Below are 22,615 nucleotides of genomic sequence, written 5' to 3' on the forward strand. Positions count from 1 at the left end.
GTTTATTCTGCAATTGAAACACGTGTTGGGTATTTTATAGGCCGATTCTTGTATTTAAATATGAATATAAAGCTGGAACAGCAAATCACGTTACTGATTAATGACATGATAGATGAATTCTTAATGATACTGGAACTAAATATTAGTTTTTTAGACTACTGCTGGGACAAAATGTGAAGACTGTGACATTGTGATGGGTATTTTTCCATATTCCATATCTGATTATTTATAGGTCAACTGACTATTTGAGAAAATAATCAGTGATGAAAATAATTGTTAGTTGCAACTCATTATGAATATATTTAAATTTGACCACTTTCTGTCAGCTGAAACTGGGTTGTATTCTCAGCAGTGTCAGGAGGCTGTTTCAAAGCAGTGAAATCTGGTAACACTTTATGAGTACATAACTCATGAAGTGTTACCAGATTTCTGAGGAGGTTCTGAGGAGTTCGGGTCATGTCATTTGTTACTCATTCTGGGCAAAACAAAGTTGAATAGGTAGTCGAATCGGTTCAGTTCAGTTCAGAAACTCGTCTGGAAACAACAACTGCTTGTGAACTACATGCAACAAACAACCAAACAACCGAGCTCTGACTGAAGTAACAGCACTTTGTCTCTATAGATCTAACTCACAGCAGACTGAGTTGACATATTAGTAAAAACACAGGTGTAATAACATTAACAATGGCTCTGTTCCAGTGTCCCAGTATGAACCATGACAGTGAGCCAGCGTACAGAGTACCAGGACCCTGAAACTGAAGCAGCTAAACACAATTCAGACACCACTGATTTTATTATATACACCTGTGTTTCTCCTGCTGTGGCATGTCAAAATGTCTCCTGCAGAAAAAGCCTGTTTGCCCGGTAATTGGTACCAACTTACATCTGGAAACTTTCAGGGAAATTATCAGGAAATGAGCCTGTAAAACTAAGCTTGATCTCAAATGTATAGAAAATACAGTTAACTGAGAAATTAAGATGTGGTGACCCCAAATAATTAAGAAATGATAACCATATTATGTCAGTGCGTGAGCTGTCTTTATGGCTTCCTCATATTTTGACTCTGTACATGTGAACACACTGATGAACTTATTCAATTAAAAATCATCTCAGGTGTTTTTAAAAGTCTGAGAGTGAGTTTGTTGCTCATGCAGTCGGACATGGAGTATTATATCAAACTAAAGATAAAAATCAATTAAAAATGTCTTTATAGCTGGTTTTCCTGTGGAGCAGCTCCCTTTCTTATGAACCTTGACTTCCATCAGTGTGTGTGTGTGTGTGTGTGTGTGTGTGTGGCATGCTAACACCAGAATCTCAGTCATTATGATGTGTTTGGGTTATGACAGGGCACTCACACGCCACATGAGGGTGAGGGTGTCTGTACGCTATGCGGGGATAAGTTATCTCCTGCTGACGTCTCAGGACGGGGGGCTGCTGGTGACGAGAAGACGCCACTCACTGTGAGAAGGAAAAGGACAAAGTCGTACAGACATTTCTTGGATTTCATAAGTTCAGTCCAAACTTGTGTGAGTATTTTTTAAAAGCAAAACAGGAAAACTAGGAGCACAGCTTTTTTCCATGATGTCATTTGCAAACAAATGCTGTGTGCACAGAGAACATTTATTAATTGTTTCATAAGCAAAATGAAACACAGCTTTCATGTGAATGTAAATATGCAAATAAACATGTTTTGTGCTGTATCTGCAAAGCCAAAGTTTTCAAGAGGTTTAAAATTCACTTTCACAAATTCTGACCACTGTGATAATGGAAAATAAACCTTTGCAATCTAAAGTAAAGCAGATAAATAATTATCTCCTCTGTATGGTTGCTCATTAAAGGACCTACAGACGTCAAAGCCTCTCGTTAATGCTGCCAAATAAAGTTCACAACTGAAAGATGTTACTAAAAAAACGTTCCCTCAAAATTAGCTTAAATTCATTGCAGAGAAATAAGAAAAAAAAAATATATGTAAGCAAAGGAAATATAAAGTTTGAAAGGCAGAGAGTGCAGACTGTTCTGTATCAGAGAACCAAAGTGTGCGGGAATGAGAGAAGAAATAAACAGGAAGTAATGATTGATGAGAGAAAGTGGATCTTTTAATCATTTCTCACTGACATCCCTCCAGGCAACAGATAAGGCAGTTAGAAACAGAGAAACAATAACCTCTAATATCTAAAAACTAAAAGGCAAAATGATAAATGTTGAAATTACCAGTGAACTTTCACCCACCATTCACTTTACACATTTTCATAATCTCAATATTATCGACATTTATCATCATTATGACGGGGTGTCACTCTTTTCAAGTAATGATATTGATCATTTACAGTTTCTGTCTCAAACAAATGTATAATTGCGTTATGGGTTGGCTGGAAATTGCAGAGAAATGCGGAGCTGGACAGCGAATGATGTCCTAAAACTCAAGAGATGTGAATTTTAAATCGGCCCAGTAGCACGTCACGTTTCTACCACGCAACCTGGAAAAAGATTAATGCTAAAAACATCCTGCCTCAACAGAGTGAGGCTCATAAAACCAGAGAGAACATTAAACAGTGTCCTTGTGTGGAACCCAAGACAGGGTTTTAATCAATCAATTCAATCAGTTTCAGATCACTTCAGTTACTTTTAGCACCAGGAAACGTTACAATTGTGACTTGATTAACATATCGTCTGTTACGTGCCATTAATTCACTGTTGTCTGTGTAACGCTAACAAGGACACGAGGCTGAGGACAATAAATAACATGTTCCTGTGAGCTTATTGGTTTGACCGTTCATTATGGCTCCTTTGGACGAATAGTGGAAAAGGTCTGAGAACATTTTTTCAACAGTCCAACTGATGCAAAGATGCTGCCAACTCAGTAAATGGCTCCGTCCAAACTCAGCGCATCTTGGTTGGGAAATAACACCTTTGAGGCCAAATAAAAACCTCCCACATCGCACCCACGTTCCTGTGTGTCTTCAGCATGGGTGTTTTTTAATGTGTTCAAACAGGCCAGAAAAACGTTTAAAATCCTAAAGCTAGTACCACATTCAGTCTGCCACCTTACACCTGCTGACAGTTCAATCTCCGTCATCACAGAGCACAGCTGGAGACTCTCCTACTTGTCATTTCCGCCGCTGTTGTTTTTGTATTTCTCCATGAACTCGGCATGTTTTTGCCGGAGGATTTCTGTCTGTTTCTTGAAACCGTTGATCCTGAAAAAACAGCACAGAGGACACTTTTAGACTCTGGTTCATATTCAAGCATCAAATGTGGCATCAAAGAGAGGAGAAAAACCCATTTGAAGGACTCACTTGGCTCTCTCTTTGGAGTCATTATAAATTTTTGTGATGACTCTATCTTTCTCCTCCATGAAGTTAGAGTGAATGTCCTCCAGTTTTCTGAAAGAGTCGGAGAAACGCTTGAGTCAAGACAATCTTAACAGAATAACTTTGCTTAACCTAAAAACTCAGTGCTCAGCGGGCGCTCCGCACACTCAGTTGTATTTATGAGTTTGTACAGCTGTTACAACAGCTCCTCGGACCATGGAGAAGTGAATCATCACAAACACAAAGTGGCACTGAGTCAGTGTGTCAAAACAAATACAACGACACAGAGCACTGAGGTTGTGATAAGACACATGGCGCACAGACACGTTTGTGACTGTGCAGTAAAGAAAACATAAGTTAAGGAAATTAGATGAAGGGAACACAGTGGGAACGTGGTGGAGCAGTGTTTGCCCTATATGCATCCATAATCAGCGCCACTACTGAAATTTCACATCGTTCATTAATATTCACGACAAAACGTGTCTACACTGCACGCAGGCGACTCAATGTTCATGGTGAAGTGACTGTTAAAAGCCAAGCTAAATGGTTACTGGTTCATCCTGTGAGGCTACGCATTAACACTGTTGTGCAGGCTGTTCTGTACACTGACGTAATACTTGGGCATTTCGCATTAATTACTCAGGTTGGGTGTCATGACAGTGCATTGAATAACTGACATCTGCAGGGAATACTGCTGAGACCTTGTACAAACATTGGTGAGATGGGCAGCCAGGATCAGGATACAAAGTAAAATACAAAAGGAAAAACAGGTGCTTCCACCATTTTTGAGATAATGATCTCTCAGTTGTTATCATATTTTATCTTTCAGATGTGTAATGTTCATAACTTGAGAATTAATGAAGTAAAAATGTTTGTTTTGCTGCATAAATGAATCAAAACGGTTTTACTAATATCACGACCAACTTTAAAGAGCTGTAAACTTAGACTATGCAGGTGCAACTTTGTCCTGAACATCTATCTATTAAGTGGTAAGTCTTTTTCTGTGTTGAAGACATTCCATTCTTTGACATGTATCACTACAGTGATCTGAACCTCCAGAGCCGTTCAATTGTCAAAAGCTCCCAATAACTCTGTCTATAACAAAGCTAACGTCATTTTAAACTATTCCTGCACTGACGGGCGTGGAAGGAAAACATAGTGAGTATCACAGTATGCAGAGTTTTTACCGGAAGAAGAGAGCATGGGCTCCTAGGCTCAACACCATAGTTAAGACACAGTAGCCCACCAGGCGGAAGTTCCTCCTCCTCCTCCTCTGCTTCTCCTCTAATGTCATCTCAGCAGCTTGAGACTGATCAAACTGCTCCCAGTAATGATTGTTGTCCTGGGTGTCTCTGGTGGGGTAAAGTAATTGAAGAAGGATGATGATTGGAGACATCAAACACAGAGGAGAGACAGACCGTACTGAAGAAATACTTCTCCTTATTACTGAAGTATGGAGGAGCACAAACCAACAGACTGTGTGTATCTTCACCTGGCTCTGTACATTGTGTGACTTGAGGTAGATCTATAGGTCTGGCCCCCGGTGTATCTGTATCTGATTTTGAGGTCATACTCCTTCCTGCTCAGCTCTTTGCTCAGCACCCGGTACGCCTCGTTCAGCTCCACAAACTGGCCGTGCAGTGCCGGGTTTGATGGGTCGCTGTCTGGGTGCAGCTACAGTGACACAGGAGGAGTCGATCGGTGATGATCAGGTACACAAAACAAACCAAGAGATATTCTGGTGCAGGTATGAGCTTCCTTGGACAGGAATACTTGTATTAACACACATGAACATTCTTTCTTTCTCTGCTAAACAAAGTGCATATGTATGGTTTGCACGCACTGAGCTGTCTCACCACTAAATTATGCCAAAACCACAAGATAAATACACATAGCCATCCTTATTTACATTGGTAGCAACAACATGTAACAAACAGTCAGGAAGCCACTGTGGGAACAGCTAACAAGTAGAAAACAGGCTGTGAAAGGCTGCCCTCAAGTGGCCACACATTTTAATTTAAATTCAAAAAACAAAGAACCTACCCTCTTAGATTTGTCAAAAAAGGCTTTTTTAATTTCCTCCAAGGAGGCATCAGATTTGATTCCCAGGAGATCGTAGTAGTTCACAGCTTTTCTGTGGTGACAAAGCAAATGACTCAAAACCAAACAGGCATTCAGACCTGTGCAAAACAAGAATGTATAAACACAATCACTCAGTTGTTTTCAGTAATTCGGGTTCAATTCAGCACACATACACAGACATACATACACATGGTCTACCTCTGTGTATAGCTCTGAGAGAACAGACGCAGTGAACTATTGTAGCACCAAAGACAACTCTGACATAGTCGCAGCTGAGCCTCCAACTGCATGATGGAAAATTTCTGAGGTTCCACACACAGGATCTGTACAGAGATTTAAACAGCAGCAATGATACAAAGATAGACCATTACAAAGGAGAAGCACAAAGACATCTGAAACTAAAGTACTGGAAGTGTGCATAAATGGCTGATCATTCTCATATATTATAGATTTGACTGTTAATGTTTCCATGCTAGCAAGAGATCACTAAGGAGATAATTTGCTATAGACGTTTATTGATCTTTTGTCATACTATAGTTGGGCAAAATCCTAGATCATGGCCCAGAGCAAACAACTACTTAACAACGCCATCACACAGTAATAGCTGTAAATAAATCTCCCAACCATGAGCAACTGGATTTCAATTGTTTCAATGAAACACACTTTGTGGACCATCTGACCTTTAGCTAAAGACTACCACATGGACAAATAAAAACATACTCAAAAGAAAATATTTAACATTTTCACTTTATTAACTTGAATAATGACTGAAATTAACTAATTATCAAAATTAACAACTGTTTTTCTGTTGATTGACCGATCGCTTTATCGACTAATCATTGCTTCTACATCTTGACTATGTATGTGCTTACAAGATATAACCTACCGCACATACTGTTTAAAGATCCTGGTACAGTATATTCACTGTGTTACCTCTGTCAACCCACCATTTTGATAGAAAACATACTGATAAAGTCAGACTCTCAAATAAAGAGACAGAGTGGTTGTTTTTACCTTTCAGTGTGTTTCCATTGAAAATGTTTGAGTCAGCAGCTCATCTGTTGACCTGTGACCTGTTTGTGGACCGAACAGAACAGAGGAACAGGGAGTGAAATATCTGTGAGGAGGGATTTTAACACCAACCACACGAAAATACCTCTGTTATTATCTGCTGAGAGCCGTAACACAACCTGTCATTCACTTTAACAACACGCATTTTTGTTCTTGGGTGCGTGTTGACGCTGGAGAATTAAAGTCACTTTTACGCGCTATGAATTAAACTTACTTTCATTAGTTACTGCACCGCTAAGTACAGACTGGTGCTGTGCTGGTTTTGAACATGTCATTATATAATCAGTGAAGTTAAGAGCAGACAGACCTGGGTGTCCAGGAGAAACACTTTGTTCTGCTATCTGGACGGACAGGCTAGTGTTAGCCGGGGTTAGCTTTAAGTCTGCTACTGTTAGCATGCTAATGATTAGCTAATAAAAGTACCAGTGTAAACATAAAAAAACAAGTATTGAGTAATGATTAAAGCATAATGATTAATGTTTGAAGCAAGTATAAAACCAATGCTTTAAGGAAGAAAAATGACATACCAGCCAGGCTCAGTTTCATAACACTTTAACAGTGCAGCTATGAGTGTGTTGCATAAACACAGAGGCGTGAAGCGGAAGCTAAACCGGAAAACATAAGGCTCTCCTTCAAAATAAAGTCACCAACATTTAATGACTACAATGACAAAAACGTTAAAATATAATAGTAAACAGGGCAGACAGCGTTATAAATTTTTAAACATTATCTTTAATTTCAGTATATGTCAAATCATTATTATTGTTGTTGTTGTTGTTATTATTATTATTATTGATTTTTCAAATGAAAAGAAGTAAATACAACCACTGTGACAAAAGTTTCTACAGTTCATTAAGGGATTCATTTTTATTCAGACCGGAAGTTGTTTTTGATTCTAGAGAACTTGACAAAACACAGACACGCCCCTGCACGTGCTTGTGTTCGTAGGATTTTAACCGTGTCGCTGCCGTATTCACCTACAGAGGTGAAACAGTACGTATGGTACATAAAGTCCTAAACTCTGCCAGCAGAACTTGAAGTCAACACAACACACGCACAGTTTGTAAAACATGCACATGCTCCAGTATATGTCAGATATTCCTGTCCTACATTCATCTGACTTTAGTTACTTTTTAAATTGAGGAGTTTATAAAATATGACGCTTTGCTTTAAATCTAAATTGAACTATCCAACAGTTCATGGTTACAGCCACTCAAATGTGACGATTTGCTGCTTCCCCATCAATAATTTTAATTTCTTTGTAATCATTTTGAGCGGTGTCAGCTGCAGTTCCCACTCTTTGTCACTGGGTGGCGACAATTGAGGCAGTGTACAATCTGTCATCAAAAGAGGAAGACACTACTCTGGTGTGTTGCGGATACTTCAACCCAGGAAGGTAAGATAAACACATATGTTTCAGCTTTTATGTTCAGATTTTACAGATTATTATAGTCGTCCGAGCTGCTGTAATAACGTTACACGACACAAAAGACCGTCAGCTTTAAGGTTTTATATGATAATCTGTGGTTCCTCTGTCAGTGCTCAGCTCCAGGATGAATTAAAAGTTGGATCTTGAAGTTGTCAGTAACTGTGATCACTCAACAGTCAGTCAGTCTCAAGTAACACTGACAGAAAGCACCAGCCCTGTCACCGTATTATTAAAGGTTAAATAATCAGTGAACTACATGCTGCTTGACATTTTCAAAATTTCTGGAAACACCCCAGCTGGTGCTGCAGCTTTTTTTCTTTCTTCCTGCACCAACGCAGCAGTTTGTACATGAAACATTATGCACTAACAACAGGTCATAGCAGGGACACAGACAGAAAATCACAGCAAATACATATAAAAGGAAAGTCAATCAGTAGAAAACAGAAACATGAATAAATACATTAAAACAATATTCTGTGTGTCTATGTTAGAGCTGCAATGATTAATCATTTAACAGAAGATTAATTATCAGCTCTTATGATCATGTGAGGTGCTGGTTTGTTATGAATCAGCAAAATGTGTTGAGCTGATTGTGTGTGCTCTTAGTGTGTGTGTGTGTGTTTGAGGAGGAGAGGGAGTGGTCAGAGGAGGTACAGACCTGCTGCACAGCTGCATTTAAATGTTCTGCTTTTTACAGTCATCACTTTCTGTTTGTGTAAATTTCATTAGGGAACATCCAGAAGTGACAGTAGAAACCTGTAACTGCTGTGAGTGAAGAGGTGAGCAAAGACTTAGATGATAATCCTCAGTGAGAGCCGATGGACCCTGAGGTGTCGGTGCTGCTGCACTGTGCAGACTGGAGCGGGCTGCTGGAGTCTCAAGTACAAGTGGAGCTTTCTGACAGGTAGGAGCAGAAACTGTAGAGTTATATATCTGTCATTTATTTGATGTTATGGTTCAAACCTGATGGGGAGAGGAGAAGTGTAACCTTTTGATCATTAGTGACATTCAATGTACAGATACAATACACCACACATTCTAATAGGGTTTCAACTAACAGTTATCTTTTGTCAGAAAGTAAATGCTGTTATGATTCCACAGTCTAATGTGATGCCTTCACGTGTCTTGTTTTGTCTAACCTAAAGTCCAAATCCCCAAAATAATCAGTTTCCTATCAACTATGACAAAGAAAACCATTAAATGCTCAATTTCGTGAGTCTGGAAACAACAGTTTTACATTTTAGCTTAAAATATGAAAATATATTTAGCTATAGAAGTAGTTGCAAATTCATTTTCTGTCAGCTGACTGATTAATTGACTAGCCGTCGCAGCTCTGTGTTGTATACAATCAGTTAAACAAAGTGGTCGGCAGTGGACTGAATGCAGCTGAGTTTGTTTTACTTCCTCTTTCCCCTCCTCAGGTTTAACAGACAGACAGATGCAGCTCTGGAGCGTCACATAGAGGAGGTGTGGATGGAGCGAGTGTCCAAGGAGCCGTGGCTTTTCAACGGGGCCAAATTCAGACTCCACTCTTTCTGCTTGGCCTCCCCTCAGTCTCCATCATCATCCTGTCCTCCTGCTAAACATCCACAATGCACTCCTTCATCCAAAGTTCCCTCCTTAGACTGTGTGGACGATCAGGGAGACAAATCACGCAGCAGACAAAGACAGGAGGATTTGTGTCACACTGATCCTCCACATGATGCTGCTCAGAACAGTCTGGACCTCAGAAACAGTTCTTTAAATCAGACTGAAAATGTGGAGGGTGTCATCCAGCAGACAGCCTCCTCCACTTGCAGAACAGCTGGACCTCCTCTGCTCCTCACCCTGAGACTTGGCCTTACGTGCTACAAAGACTACCTGGGAACCAACTGGTCGTCCCAAGTGGCAGAGCTCCGTCAGCGTGGCGAGGCAGAGTTCGGTGATCCTCTGGTGCTGCTGGCTCAGCCTCTGGGCGTGGGCGCCATCCTGTGTACAGATGATAGACAGGTGGTGTTGATCCGGAGGAGCCAGAGGGTGGCGGAGGCAGGAGGACTCCTGGACATCCCTGGAGGACACCCAGAGCCAAAGGTGGAGTGAAGTAAAAATTAATGAATGTCACTGATGTGTTTAGTGTGTATTATTTCCACCGTCACTGTTCTGTCTTCAGGTGGTGTGTGAGCATCTGGGCCAAGCCAAGGAGATCAGCATGGAGGTGATGCAGCAGAAGCCAGAGGCTGTCGTCTCGGAGCTGTTCTCATCTGTGTGCGCTGAGATCAGAGACGAGGTGAGCTTGTCTGCAAACGCCTCGAAAGTCAACTGTAAAACTTTTTAATCCACTTCTAGACGATATTTAGTTCAACAGCGAGTTTCAGACTAATCAACCAGGTTCTTAAATTCATACAAAGAAAATGTAAAACAGTAATCACTCAGAGCTCAGTCAGAGCCAAGACTAAAATCATGACACTTTTTTCAATTCCACATTTAATCTCACACCTCCTTCATCTTGTCTTCGCTCCGTCCATCTCCAGGTGAATGTTCCTCTGAGCTGCCTCAGAGAGCCTGTCCTGATGGGCGTCGCTCTGAATCACACCAGCGCTGGACGACCGAGCGCTGAGTTTTACGTCAGGTACTCGTTTTAGTCCTGATAACAAATTGTAGCACTGTCTGCTCTTGAAGCAGTGTGGAGCCACAAAAAGTTACTCATGAAAATAAAGAATAAACACATTTTTCCCATTGTTATTTAATTCAGTGAGAGATTTTTTGATGACAGAATATTATATAGCCACATATATACTGTATTATTACCATACCTGCACAATCAGAATTTGAAGTTTAAAACTAATTTTTCAAGGGAAATCTGGCCAAGATGGCAGCATAAAAAACTGCAGATAAAACAACAGAAAGCAACTAGTAAAAGAATATTTAATGTAATGTAGAGTTGTCTGGTATCTGTGCGTCCTCAGGTGCTCACTGTCGTCCAATGAAGTCAAAAAATTGTACTGGAAAGGAGGAGCAGAGGCCCACGAGTCCACAGACATCGTCTTCCTTGGCAGAACGGTCAGTAAACTGTAGTTAGAGACGTTTATTTGTCTGTACAGCAGCTCCAGAATGAGCCATCTTGTTTTGGCAGCAGCGTTAGTAGGAAAGTACAATTTATAACAAGATGTAGATACAAAAGTTGCGTTTGAAATGACGAGATTCAAGGTCAATATCTAATCACACCGCGGTGGTATCTGTCATTTTGTCGTCGGTGTTGTTTACAGGAGATGTTGCAGCTGGACAGGAGCAGCCCTCTGTGGTCGGAGCTGTGTCCTTCAGCCAAAGGAGCCGTGCTGCTTTATCAGACAGTGAAACCTGATGGAGAGCAAGACCTCAGCTGATCGCACCAGAGAACTGATCCAGATGATCAAATGGAGAAACACAAACTTCTTCATCAGAGTTCAGGGATTTATTCACTCTTTGACTTTAAGCACCCTCTGACCAACACTGTTGTTAAAACTGTGCAAAATACTGTATATTTTTCAACCTTTTAAACTGTACAGTAAAAACTAATTACAATGTTTTTTAATGTTCTGAATAAAAATCCTAAAAAGTGTCCTGATGTTAAAATTATTAAATACTACAACACTGATTATCATTGGCCAATCACAGCAGAGAGTGTAACATACATTCTGTGGCTGATCAATGGACTTATTGTCCTTGTAAACACAGGTGATGCAGCATCATCAGTTTCTTCACTAGTAACCCTCGTAACCGCTGTAAACAAAGTCTCTGTTGTAGCTCTGGTCCTCATACACCACGTTCCACTGAAACATAAATGACACAAAAGGAAAACGTTATTTTTTTTTATTAAGTGCAGCTGACACACAATGTGATTGATCTGTCTCACTGTCAGTCAACATATCAATAACTAGGGCTGCTCGATTATTCAGATCAATATTGAGATCATGATTATTTATTGATTTTTAGGGACAAAATGTTTTTGTTGCACTTTCGCATTAAATAAACAGCACTGCTTTCACTTCCTGCTAATTCAAGACTGGTCTTTAATCACAGTGCATCTCCTGGAGGCAAAATATAAATAACTTATATAATAACATTTTGAAGGACTTCATCTGCATCTTCTGGTCTGCTCACTTTTGTTACTCTTCTACTCTGAACTGCTGCTGCAGAGTGCACGTGATTAATAGTGCAGCCCTACTTTACACTGATGTGTGTCGTGTGTGTATGACCTCAAACCTCCCTTTAAACCGTGTCAGTAGCAGGTGTAAGTTAAACATCAGATATGTTGTATGCAATGTGGTTTAAGAGATGTGATTTAGTTTAACAGGACAGGTTTTAACACATCTTAAACCTTAAAGCAACAACCCCAAAGAGAGATGATGTTACTGTTTCATTTCATAACTGTGTGGTACTCACGTATCTTGGGTGCTGGCTCCACGACTGCATACTGAGTCTCGGGTCGTTCCACCCTACAATGACAGAAATGAAAATCACATCAACGATATCAAGTCTCCCCAAAACATCACCCATCATTTTTTCATGCTGACCATTTATCCCTGCCCACTGGATCCTGTGTGATGGTGGAGGGCCGTGCAGGTGGGGTCTTTTCCTGTGAAGTCTGGGTTTCCTCTTCTCCTGTTTGGGGATGGGGGGCAGCAGTCTGCGGGCACAGTCTTTGTACTCCTGCAGGAGAGTCTGTGCCTGTTCCCGGGGCAGCTCAACGTACTGCAGCTCCTCCAGCAGGTCAGCCTGCTGCTCTGGAAGACTGCAGCTCACTGGAGTCAAAATTGAAGAGGCATTACATAGATTTATGTGCATATAATGTTAAACCTGCATTAGACTCTGCTGTCTCAGGTTAATGTCTCATGTCTCTGAGTTACCAGAGGCTCCAGTCTGGTGGTGTAATCCCTACACTTCAAGCCTGGTTTGAGATCTCTGAGTTGGCATTTAGCCATCCTCTTATTAATCACTTAGATGTTATATTCCTATAAAATATATAAAGTCAGACCTTGGAGTTTGAGCAGGGCGGTCTCTGGGATCTGCTCCCCCTGAGTCGTCTCGTGCTGCAACAGTCGTCTTTTCCACTCGTCCGCAGATGGAAAAACCACCACCACCCGCCGCCTGAAGCCCGTGAACAGCTGCAGCTTGTGACGACGTGCCGAGAAGAGGATGTTGCACTGGAAACAGAAGATGGTAAAGTAACTGAGGAGGCAGAGTCCAATGTACTGGACTGACCTGAACTGAACCACCACGGTTACATCCAAGCATGTTTCACTCAGAAGATTTTTTAATGTTGTCAAACTGAAGCTTAAGTCTTTTAAAGTAGATGCACATAAACAAGTCAACAATGTTTTCAGAGTGAAACTGATAGTGACAGTTACCTGGTCAAGGATGTAGTTGCCACGGGTCTGAGCAGCCATCTTGATTAAATCAGTTAGACACTGACAGGCCTGCCGCAGCCTGCCATCCCTCTGTCCACCACTCTACACAAACACAGACACACAGGTCAACCATACTTAGATCAGTTGGTGGAACGTCATGAATGTCATCATCAAATGTGAATATAAAAACGTGAGAGTGAAGATTGGAGGTTTGACTGACAATCATACATGCGAGCAGCTCCTCTGTGCCCAGCAGCCTGTACTGTTTCTCTGGATGCTGCTTCATGTGAGTCCTGGCCCAGTGGCTCTTCCCAGAACCAGGAAGACCCACCATCAACACCACCTGGAGGGAGGAGAGAGGAGAGAGATAAAATCTAACAAGGAAGCAGGCTGTACTGCACTTTTCATATCCTGATCATCATACCTTTTCCTTTGTTTTCTTTTGTTTTCTTTGTGTGATGTGTTGCGTTCAAAAGGATGAATTTATCTGTCTCTCACCTCACACTGGGCTCTCGAAGAAGGAGCCAATGTAGAGCGCACTCTCTGCCCAGCAGGGAGAGCTGCCAGCGGTGTAAAACCTGGAGGGCTGGGGTACCAGGGAGAGGTTGTGGGGTCCAACAGGAATCTGACTGAACAGCTTTTACAGAGGACGTGAGGAAACAGAGGACGACCCCGCAGCGCAGAGGTGCCCAGGGAAAAGGCCACGCCCATGAGACGACCGTTCTTATGGAAAGATATCTGAACGGCACCGTCTGTGGAGAAAGACTGTGGGTGTGCAGGTGTAAATATAACGTACACACATACATGGTAGAGATTAGAAAAAACTTACTCTAAAACTGTATCCCAGAGAATGTAAAGAAAAGAAAAGAGAAAAGTATAACTCACAGCGTAACAGCCAACGATATCTCCCTCTGAGAAAGGTTCTCCAAACTCCTCTTCCTTTCCACCTGACACTTTTTTACTGCGCCCATCATAAGCAAAAGAGAGTTCATCCTCACCTGGTGTGAGACACATTGAAAACCAGAGGGAAACAGAAGCATGTTAACGTTAAAGGAATTTTAACAAGAACAAAAACATCTCGAGAAAAGAAACCTCTGTTCAACTCACTTATCCTGGGAACAGATGAAATGAGTTCTTACCCAGCAGCAGAGAGGTGTCGGCCACTGACCAGCCTACTCTCAGACCACAGGGCTCTGTGACCTCTTGTTCCTCCAGCTGTGTAGACAGCAACTTCCTCTCCAGCCTCACCTCAAAGCCCACCCTGCCCTGCAGCACCCCGTGGGAGAGCCTGGAACCTGACCACAGTGAGGGGAACTGAGCCCAGAAACGTGGCTGCCCAGAGGATCCATCAGGACCCACCTCAAAGTGGAGGTGACTGTCATCTGTGGAGGCAACAAAGAAAAACTCAAAATGCCTCTGCGCTGCTGTTATGATTTTAACTTTCATCTCAAGAAACTGCACCTTCTGGGATTACTTTCTTGACTAAATTAACTCATTATAGTTTAAAATATTGTAGCTGTGTGAGGTTTCTTTCATGTTTCTCCATCAGAAACTTGGCAAGTGTTGCCCAAAGACTCACATGGATCTAGTCTGACTCTATCTTCATCCTTCTCCTCTGCTTCCTCTCTGGTCACTGGAGGTTGTGGTGATTTGGCTCTGGTTGTGAAGAGATACATAGAGACGCATGCTGCGTTACAATCCTCATTCATAAAAGATTTGAAAAGATATTTTAACAGACTAAGTTTAGGATAGTTTCACTATTTTTCAACCTAAATCCTATTAAAATGTTTAAAGCTATGAGTAAGGCTATACTATCAATATTTATAAATGTTGGGAGAGTTCAGACAAAAATAAATGTTTATGGTACACTTTACATTTAGTGTCTTACTTTTGTACAGAATTGACTGTTCATTTAAGTGTACTATTTTCACCGAACCTGAAGCCTTTAACAACTTAATCTCTTCTGTGGCTCCTTTTTCACAATACTACTAAAAACTGTCTAGCTTGCTTTACCTCTTGTATCGTATCTCCTCTTTGAACTCGTAAAAAGCTCTTCCTCTGCCCAGCTCCTCAGATGACACAGCTCTCTTGTCCTTTCCGGGACCATCCACCTCTCCTCCCTCAGCCTGGTGCTCCCTCACGGACTCTGACACAACCTCGGAGCCGTGTTGTAGTGCGGTCACATCGGTCTCAGTTTGTGTACCGGTGTCTGTATACTCCTTGGTGCTGTCTGGGCCACATGGCGCAGTAACACCAGCGTCTGTCGGTGGTGATGAGGACGGAGCGAGGACCTCCACTATCTCCGTCGGTGCTGACGGTGTCGGTGAGTTGTCATGTTGTAGTTTCACCTCTGTTTCTTCGTCTTTCCCAGTGTGTCCTCGCTCTAAAGCAGCCCACAGCCTATCTACCAGCTCAGCCTTCAGTCCTCTACTGTCCAGTCCAACTTCTTTAAGTCTGGACCGCAGCTCCGCCACTTTTAACTTTTTAATATCCGTTAACTTCATTGATACCGTGTAAAAATGGACTCAGTTGTCTTCTCATTCAAGTTGTGGTTTATTTAATTACAAAACAAACCCAAAATAAACTGTAGTAAAAGAGCAAAGGATTGGATCAAAACAACGATTCAATATGGTGCCCTGGTTCGTGATTGGTTCTTTTCTTCTTCTCTTGTCCATTTACTGGCAGATTGAACACTCGGAGGACTCTTTACTGCCACCAACTGCACGAAATGATACTACACCTGGTGTTTAATCGTGAGGATCCGCTTTCATTTTACAAGCAAAAAATATCGGATTACTGCTTCTCAAATGTAAATATTTTATTCTTTGATGGTGACTCTGGGTTTTGACAGTGGTAAAATGTCACCGTTTGGCTTTTTCTAACATTTTATTAATCAATCAAACAAAAAGAATCAACTATTTATCTTTGGACAACTTTAAATTGTTATGTTATCTTTGACTTTGGGAACTTGTGATGCACATTTTTCAGTCTTTTAACATTTTAGACCAAACCATTGATTCCGGAAATAATCTTCATTATTTAGTCAATCAGTCTGTACTGATGTATATGGATATTTGTATGTGTATGAGTTAAGACAACATTCTTTCATAATGGGAAGCTTTTTATTTAATGAACAAGACCAATGCAAAAACATGAATATGAATGAGCACAAACAGGTATAAGAGGTAAAAAGCAAGACAACTGTCAGTTATAATACAAAAACATTTCATATGTTACAATTCATGTCAAGTGACAGTGCTGTCTCATCTCTCTTCACTTCAGATTTCACGGTCCACTATTTGTGAGTCATTACAACCACTTGGGTCAAAGAGAAAGAAGTTTTAAAACAACTTAGAATCATTTGTTTGTAAAAACTCAGCAAAGTTAGTAACTTCTTTCCTCTTCACTGACCCTTTTGGGCTCCACACAAATCTCTCTCAGTGACAAACTATCAGAGATCCTTGAAAGTTAACCTCTGAATAATCCTCTACAGACTCTACACAGATCATTAGAGAAGATTTGACTGCTTCATTAACGCCCTGAGAGTGGCTGTGTCCACACAAACAGCATCATAATAAAAATCGTCACAAGAGGAGAGAAGGAGTCAGCAGTGATTTTCTCTGTTACGCAACAGAACGTTCAGTTCATGCTCACACAGTGAGCCTGTTTCACGTACATGGTGGCTCAGTCACACTCGCACCACATGCTTCACAATAAAAGCGCCTCAGTGCTACATCTGAATATTCCACTCAGAACAAGTCAACAAAAATAAATGTATTCTCTGATGAGGACACAACTGTGCAAAATGTTAGACTCCAGCAGAAATGTAAACAACCATGCATATTAAATATATTGAAAACAGACTGTAGGATAAACACCATCTGGGTGCTTGTGGTCTCATTAGTGACGTGAATGAACTGTAATGCATTAATTCACAAAGTCACAGTCAAATGACAGAGATAATTATAGCTTCAAAATAACACTGCTGTTAGATCACTGGTCTGCTTCAACTGCCCCAGTGTTTGTTTCTTTGCATTTTCTTCTTCAGTAAAATCCCTTTTGTGCCTAGAAAGAGTTGAGAATAGTCCCAGTTTGGGGCTCACATGTGTCTCCATCACATATGAATCAAAGAAGTAAGCTTCTTTTTTAAAGAAATAAATTCCCATGCAACTTGTTTCCAGAAATCAGTTGGTAATTAGCAGAAAAATGGACGTTTAATTATGTGACTCAATTGTAATTAATGCATAAGAAGCACAAACTGGTGCGTTGTGGTGTCAGAATGAGGTGATGGGTCTTTGAGTGAGGCAGTTTAATGTTATGTAAGTGATGCTGGCCCTGCTCAAACATCATATCACTGTATAATGTAGCCTGTCTGATGCTGGATTATTGAGGAAGATATCAATATCTCAGATTATTAAAAATCAGTCCAACAACAGATTCATAATTCGCCATAAACATACAACATTAAAAACGTCTCTCATAGGGATCCCTTAAATTTGGTTATCAAAGTATTTTGACCTGTTTAACAGTTGAAACGTAAACTTGTCAGTGCTCCGTAGAGGACAAACTACCTCCGACATATCTTTGGAATTTGCCTGTTTCTTTCTAATTATAATATATTCCAGTATGATTTATCAGTCAGGCTCTGTCGTATAAGAAGCTGCATTGTATCAAAATATACAAGATACCTTTATATTACGTCCTATACTCACAACATTCATATTCTACATGCAGTAGTAAGAACTGTAGAATGGACATTATCAGTAAGGAGAAAAAGAGGTTTAAAACTGTAAGTGTAACACCTTATATCACTACCTCATTCTCTGTCAGTTAGACTAAGATGGTGGGTGTTGCCGGAGAAGGGGAGGGGGAGATGCTGTCAGACAGACTGTGTCCCAGCAGCAGCTCCTTCTCTCTGGGAAGACAAGGCCCGCTGATGTGCTGGCTGTGGGAGTGGTAGAGCCGCAGGAAAGCCAGGATGGACTGAGTCAACCACAGAGCCGTCACACACCACAGAGACGCCTGAGGACACGAGGTGTGACTGAGTCAATCTCTCGGAAAGGTTCAAAATAAAATGAAGCGCTACTGTATGTGCACATGTTAAGAACAAATCAGAGTACTGTAGGAGGGATTAAGAATTGGAACATAATGTTTCTTTGCAGGAGACAGAAAAATAGTCAGGTGCATTGAAAAAAGTGACAGAAAAAGTGTTGCAAAAAGAATTCAGACAAATAAAAACATCTAGTTCCCAGTTGACAAAATACCCAGACCTGACACCAACTTTTATCTCTCCTTGCTTTTTTCTGTGCACACACAGTGAAGTCAGAAAATGAATGCCAGCAAAATAAAACATGGTATATAGACAGAAAATCCCAGCAGCATTTTAGAGCGACATGTAAAACAAAAACCTCACAAATACACTATACGGTTGAGGCTACTGGAATAAAGACTGGGTTGAAAAGTGGGTGTGACCGTGGCTATCTATTGTACGCAATGTGTGTGTTTGTGTGCTCCTACCTGTGCCAGACTGAGCTCTGAGTAGAAGGAGGAGGTGTCCACATCCAGGTAAAGAGGAACAGACTGGGACTCTGCACAGCTAAACACAGACAGACACGATGGAATGAGAAAGGATTCCTTTGGGCTTTGGTTTTCTCAATTTCGTGGGCATTCTTGTGTTTGTAGGACATGAAACATCATGTTTACGATAACTTGTTAACGCCTAGGCAACAAGACATATGTCTGTACAGCAAAGAAATGAAAAATCAACTAAAATGTCATTTTAGCTTTTAGATACTGAGAGAAAATTCAATATCAAGCATCTATAGTGTTCAATTGTTGTGGCTCTGGGTGGCTTTTGGCTTACAAACACATAAACGGACTTTCAGTTCAGGAAGCAAAATATCTTGAATCATATAGTTGATATATCTACATAGCCTCTTACACAGGCTATATAGACAGGACAGCATCAAAGAAGTTTAGTGCCAGACTATTTACCTGTATGGCCGTGTGTTGTCATTGGTCACAGTGTCACACCACGAGACCAGACCCAGAGACAAGATGACGCTGGCTCCTCCAGACAGGAAGAGCACACACACACTCAGCAGCACCGTCAGAAAGGATGAAAACAGGGTGCTGAGCAGAAACACACAGTGCAGACATTAGACATACTGTGCATACTTTTCACAAAGAGAAAATATGAATTATAGCCTTTTCTGCATCACAGCTTTGCTGAGTATTAGAGCTTCTATGATTAATGATGTAGACTATGAAATAAAGTTCTCATTACTATTTCTCAGAGTCCAAGGTGAGCCAACCATTTATTATAAGTGAGTAATTGTTAATGTCATATTTTAAGCAAAAACGCCCCAAAATTCTTTAGTACCTGCTGTCTGTGTCATATATCAAATTTAGCTGAATATCATTAGGTTTTGGCCTGTTACTTGGGTAAAACAAGACATCTGAAGACACCACTTAGGGCTCAGAGAAAGGTAGATGTGCACTTCATCACAATTCATTTTGATTTAATAGACAAAAGGCTGTAATCCCCAGTAAATCTGTGATGTAGAAAAGGCTTTAATTCATACTTCAGGTGGGTTTTTATATATCTACATAATGTTTTAAACTACTTTAAGCACACCTACAGATGCAGTCATGCTGTACTACTGCACATAGATGCTCCCAAATGTTGTGAAACCTCTTGAAGACTCATCTCTTCTGAGAGCACCTCCTCTCCTAGCACCTCTAACACCATAACATACTTAAATAGCACTTACAGTGCACTTCTTTGATTTATCTCCTTGCACTTTGCTTTATTTAATAGATTTAGTACTTCAAACTCTCCTGCTGCACTGAAGCCACAGTGTTGTCCCTTACTTGTAAGTTGCTTTAAATAAAAACGTCTGCCAAATGAGTAAATGTGATATAATGTACCACTGCATGTAGAGAATGAGAAAGCAGTATAGAAGGACAAAGTTATATCCCATCTCTAAAGCAAACCTAAAACAGTATTTTATACCTCTACTACCACCATTACATTACTACTGCTCCTGCTGCAGCGGATCTAATACTACCACTATGTTACTTCAAACCGCACTGCAAATACTACTGCTGCAGGAGTAGAAGTAGGTCAGTACAATTATCATATGAGTAATCATAGCGTTACCACAGTAATGACATGAGGTGTGTTTATCAGCAGTAGAAGTACGCAGATCCTTAAATCCTTAATGTACCAGTACATTAATGTTAAATTACTTTATTACAAGTAAATGTTTAGCATTCAAAGTCCTGCTTGATATAAGTACAAAAGTATTATCAGCAAAATGCACTTTGAGTATCAAAAATGTTCTTCAGCCCTGTGTACATGTTGTGTATGTGTCAGTGGACTCACTCGTCATGTCGCCCATGCAGATAAAAGAGGCACCTCCAGCCCTGCGCTGCACCGTACAGCACCGTGAAAATACCGACGAATGTGGCGAACTGGCAGGCAGCCGGTGGGCCCCACTGCTGCACCACCAGGTGAGAGACGTCTCCCGGCTGCCCCGTCAGCTCGACCCGGTCCTCGGTCCTCCAGTAGCCCGCGGAGAAGAGCGCGCAGCGGCCTTTAAAAGCGGAGCCGTTGAGAGCCATGGGCACCACCACCAGCAAGCCCGCCACGATCGACAGGGCGTGAGCCGCACAGTGGGCCAGCAACAACCGCCGGTCCAGCTCCATCTTAGAAGTCTAACTAAACTAAAACAGAGAAGATATTCACGCTGTAAAAATGTATCAAGGTATATCAGTACATCCCCATTAATGTCCCATATAACGGTTCACCGTGGTGGTGGGTATTTAAAGAAATTAGGGCGGGGACCAACTCGTTGCTCCGCATTCCAGCCGTTACACAACGAAAAAACACAGAGGTATCACTCCGCCGCTAAATCCAGGAACCAGGAAGCTAGAAGAAGTTACGCCGTTAAACGTTTTAACGTTAGCAGTAGTTACATAGCATAATTATAGCATACAATGCTTGGAAAACAGAGAGAGGACGGCTCCCCCTTTTGTTAACCGAGTGGTCGGATAATTGTTGAGCAGAGTGATACATCTGTTAACATAAACGATCGCCAGGACTACAAATTCCTCCATCAGTGACGTAGTCACGGCGACCTGACGTCTGTTTCCACCAGCTGGCCTCTTTTTATCTTCTCATGCAGGAGAGGATTTAATCAGCCTGCGGACAGATTGATCTGTGGATGATCTCATTGATGAATGGTCTCAGCAGACAGAGGTCAAAACTCAACCCAGCAACCAGGAACAAACTAAACATTTAAAGTTATAAATTAAACATTTAGATTTTTCTTTCTTGTTGCTCGTGTTTATGTTGTATTTTATAATCATGATCACATACAGCTGATTAGCTGTTACAAGAGCAATGCTGTCTTACCCCAGCAGCCTAGGCAGTCACGCTGATTTCAATGCAAACACAGACATACTGTGTCACCATGTGAGTCCAATGTACTGCAGCTGAAGAAGCTGTAGGACAGAGAAGCGCTGGGTTTAGAGGACCAGGACTGACTAGAGAACATAGGCCTGCACTGCATTTTGAGAGTATTGTTTATATTGCTCCAGAGGAATTCAATCTGGATGCCACAGTTTGGTAGAGAGGAATGTGGGGTGGGGCTGGGGTGAAATTCCACCCACTACTCCCCCATCCTACCGATGAACTGACGTCTATCAGTGAAGCTGTGATGCACATATTTATAAAATCAGCTCAAATAATGTGCAAACATCCTCAGTTTTCATGATCATCATAGTGCAGAGCATTCAAAAGCACAGAGTGAAGTAGACAAGAAAAAATTGTGCAACTGAGAAAACATAAATCAGGAGATGGAACAGAGGAGTGGTCTCACTCCTCAGCGTGTTTTGGTTTAGTGGATGAGACCAAAGCATCTGTGTGGAGTGGCAGTTAAGATTTCTTGTTGGAAAGTCAGTCAAGTTAAATGAGACACAAAATGACCATAAACAATACATTCTCATATCTGTTTTCAAGACTTCACTGTCTCATAATCTGTTCATGGCTGTCTGTTCATAACAATCACACAAAGACAGGTGACAATTATGAAAAATCATCATCATATCAATAATGAAATATGCAAAAAGTAAGCAAATTGATGAAGCAAAATGTCACCCTCATGCTGATGAGCATTTAATGGGATACTTGCTAAAAGCCAAGCTCTCCAGAGTGAATTAACCCAGGATTGACTGAACATGATGTCTGTGACACTAAACAAAAGTGAGACTCACAAGGTTGTTATATAGGTCAGACTGCCAGTCTAGAAACAAGGCCGATGCACATTCACACTTAGCTGTATGAAAATCTG

At 41.2% G+C, this 22,615-nt stretch overlaps 4 protein-coding genes across 4 annotated transcripts; 1 reads left to right on the top strand and 3 right to left on the bottom strand.

Moving 5' to 3' along the window:
• Positions 1-2,074: 2,074 nt before the first annotated feature.
• On the bottom strand, positions 2,075-7,089 carry dnajc4 (DnaJ (Hsp40) homolog, subfamily C, member 4). The gene is made up of 8 exons (XM_018660440.2): positions 6,992-7,089; positions 6,408-6,466; positions 5,592-5,716; positions 5,355-5,445; positions 4,804-4,985; positions 4,499-4,663; positions 3,297-3,383; positions 2,075-3,197 (listed from the first exon to the last, which is right to left on the bottom strand). Exons 3-8 carry the CDS (start codon positions 5,681-5,683, stop codon positions 3,101-3,103), a joined length of 714 nt encoding a protein of 237 aa, XP_018515956.1. The 5' UTR covers positions 5,684-5,716; positions 6,408-6,466; positions 6,992-7,089; the 3' UTR covers positions 2,075-3,100.
• Positions 7,090-7,778: 689 nt separating this feature from the next.
• nudt22 (nudix (nucleoside diphosphate linked moiety X)-type motif 22) lies at positions 7,779-11,470 on the top strand. Its single transcript, XM_018660423.2, has 7 exons — positions 7,779-7,860; positions 8,623-8,797; positions 9,315-9,963; positions 10,043-10,159; positions 10,404-10,501; positions 10,839-10,932; positions 11,139-11,470. Exons 2-7 carry the CDS (start codon positions 8,712-8,714, stop codon positions 11,253-11,255), a joined length of 1,161 nt encoding a protein of 386 aa, XP_018515939.1. The 5' UTR covers positions 7,779-7,860; positions 8,623-8,711; the 3' UTR covers positions 11,256-11,470.
• Positions 11,309-15,911, bottom strand: si:ch211-107m4.1 (heterogeneous nuclear ribonucleoprotein U-like protein 2). The gene is made up of 11 exons (XM_018660422.2): positions 15,273-15,911; positions 14,839-14,915; positions 14,399-14,641; positions 14,145-14,257; positions 13,758-14,024; positions 13,480-13,602; positions 13,260-13,361; positions 12,887-13,055; positions 12,426-12,653; positions 12,295-12,347; positions 11,309-11,681 (listed from the first exon to the last, which is right to left on the bottom strand). Exons 1-11 carry the CDS (start codon positions 15,761-15,763, stop codon positions 11,613-11,615), a joined length of 1,935 nt encoding a protein of 644 aa, XP_018515938.1. The 5' UTR covers positions 15,764-15,911; the 3' UTR covers positions 11,309-11,612.
• A 448-nt stretch (positions 15,912-16,359) lies between these two features.
• On the bottom strand, positions 16,360-21,309 carry zgc:153018 (Transmembrane protein 179-like). Its single transcript, XM_018660424.2, has 4 exons — positions 20,647-21,309; positions 19,254-19,391; positions 18,777-18,855; positions 16,360-18,281 (listed from the first exon to the last, which is right to left on the bottom strand). The coding sequence occupies exons 1-4, from the start codon at positions 20,967-20,969 to the stop codon at positions 18,090-18,092; spliced, it is 732 nt and encodes a 243-aa protein (XP_018515940.1). The 5' UTR covers positions 20,970-21,309; the 3' UTR covers positions 16,360-18,089.
• Positions 21,310-22,615: the final 1,306 nt, after the last annotated feature.

The sequence above is a fragment of the Lates calcarifer genome, linkage group LG8, assembly GCF_001640805.2.
Source record: "Lates calcarifer isolate ASB-BC8 linkage group LG8, TLL_Latcal_v3, whole genome shotgun sequence".
NCBI classification, from domain to species: Eukaryota; Metazoa; Chordata; class Actinopteri; family Centropomidae; genus Lates; species Lates calcarifer.

Bases quoted from the DNA above. Each gene is read 5' to 3' on its own strand.
- dnajc4 (XM_018660440.2), bottom strand. From the start codon at position 5,683: ATGCAGTTGGAGGCTCAGCTGCGACTATGTCAGAGTTGTCTTTGGTGC. The intron at 3,384-4,498 runs GTAAAAACTCTG...CGACTCTTTCAG, and splicing joins GCCCATGCTCTCTTCTTCCG to AAAACTGGAGGACATTCACT. The intron at 3,198-3,296 runs GTGAGTCCTTCA...CTGTTTTTTCAG, and splicing joins GACTCCAAAGAGAGAGCCAA to GATCAACGGTTTCAAGAAAC.
- nudt22 (XM_018660423.2), top strand. From the start codon at position 8,712: ATGGACCCTGAGGTGTCGGTGCTGCTGCACTGTGCAGACTGGAGCGGG. The intron at 8,798-9,314 runs GTAGGAGCAGAA...TCCCCTCCTCAG, and splicing joins CAAGTGGAGCTTTCTGACAG to GTTTAACAGACAGACAGATG. The intron at 10,502-10,838 runs GTACTCGTTTTA...GTGCGTCCTCAG, and splicing joins AGCGCTGAGTTTTACGTCAG to GTGCTCACTGTCGTCCAATG.
- si:ch211-107m4.1 (XM_018660422.2), bottom strand. From the start codon at position 15,763: ATGAAGTTAACGGATATTAAAAAGTTAAAAGTGGCGGAGCTGCGGTCC. The intron at 14,916-15,272 runs GTAAAGCAAGCT...CTTCACAACCAG, and splicing joins GAGGAGATACGATACAAGAG to AGCCAAATCACCACAACCTC. The intron at 13,362-13,479 runs GTCAGTCAAACC...GTGTTTGTGTAG, and splicing joins AGCTGCTCGCATGTATGATT to AGTGGTGGACAGAGGGATGG.
- zgc:153018 (XM_018660424.2), bottom strand. From the start codon at position 20,969: ATGGAGCTGGACCGGCGGTTGTTGCTGGCCCACTGTGCGGCTCACGCC. The intron at 19,392-20,646 runs GTGAGTCCACTG...GTTTCTGCTCAG, and splicing joins CTGCATGGGCGACATGACGA to CACCCTGTTTTCATCCTTTC. The intron at 18,856-19,253 runs GTAAATAGTCTG...GTCTGTGTTTAG, and splicing joins GACAACACACGGCCATACAG to CTGTGCAGAGTCCCAGTCTG.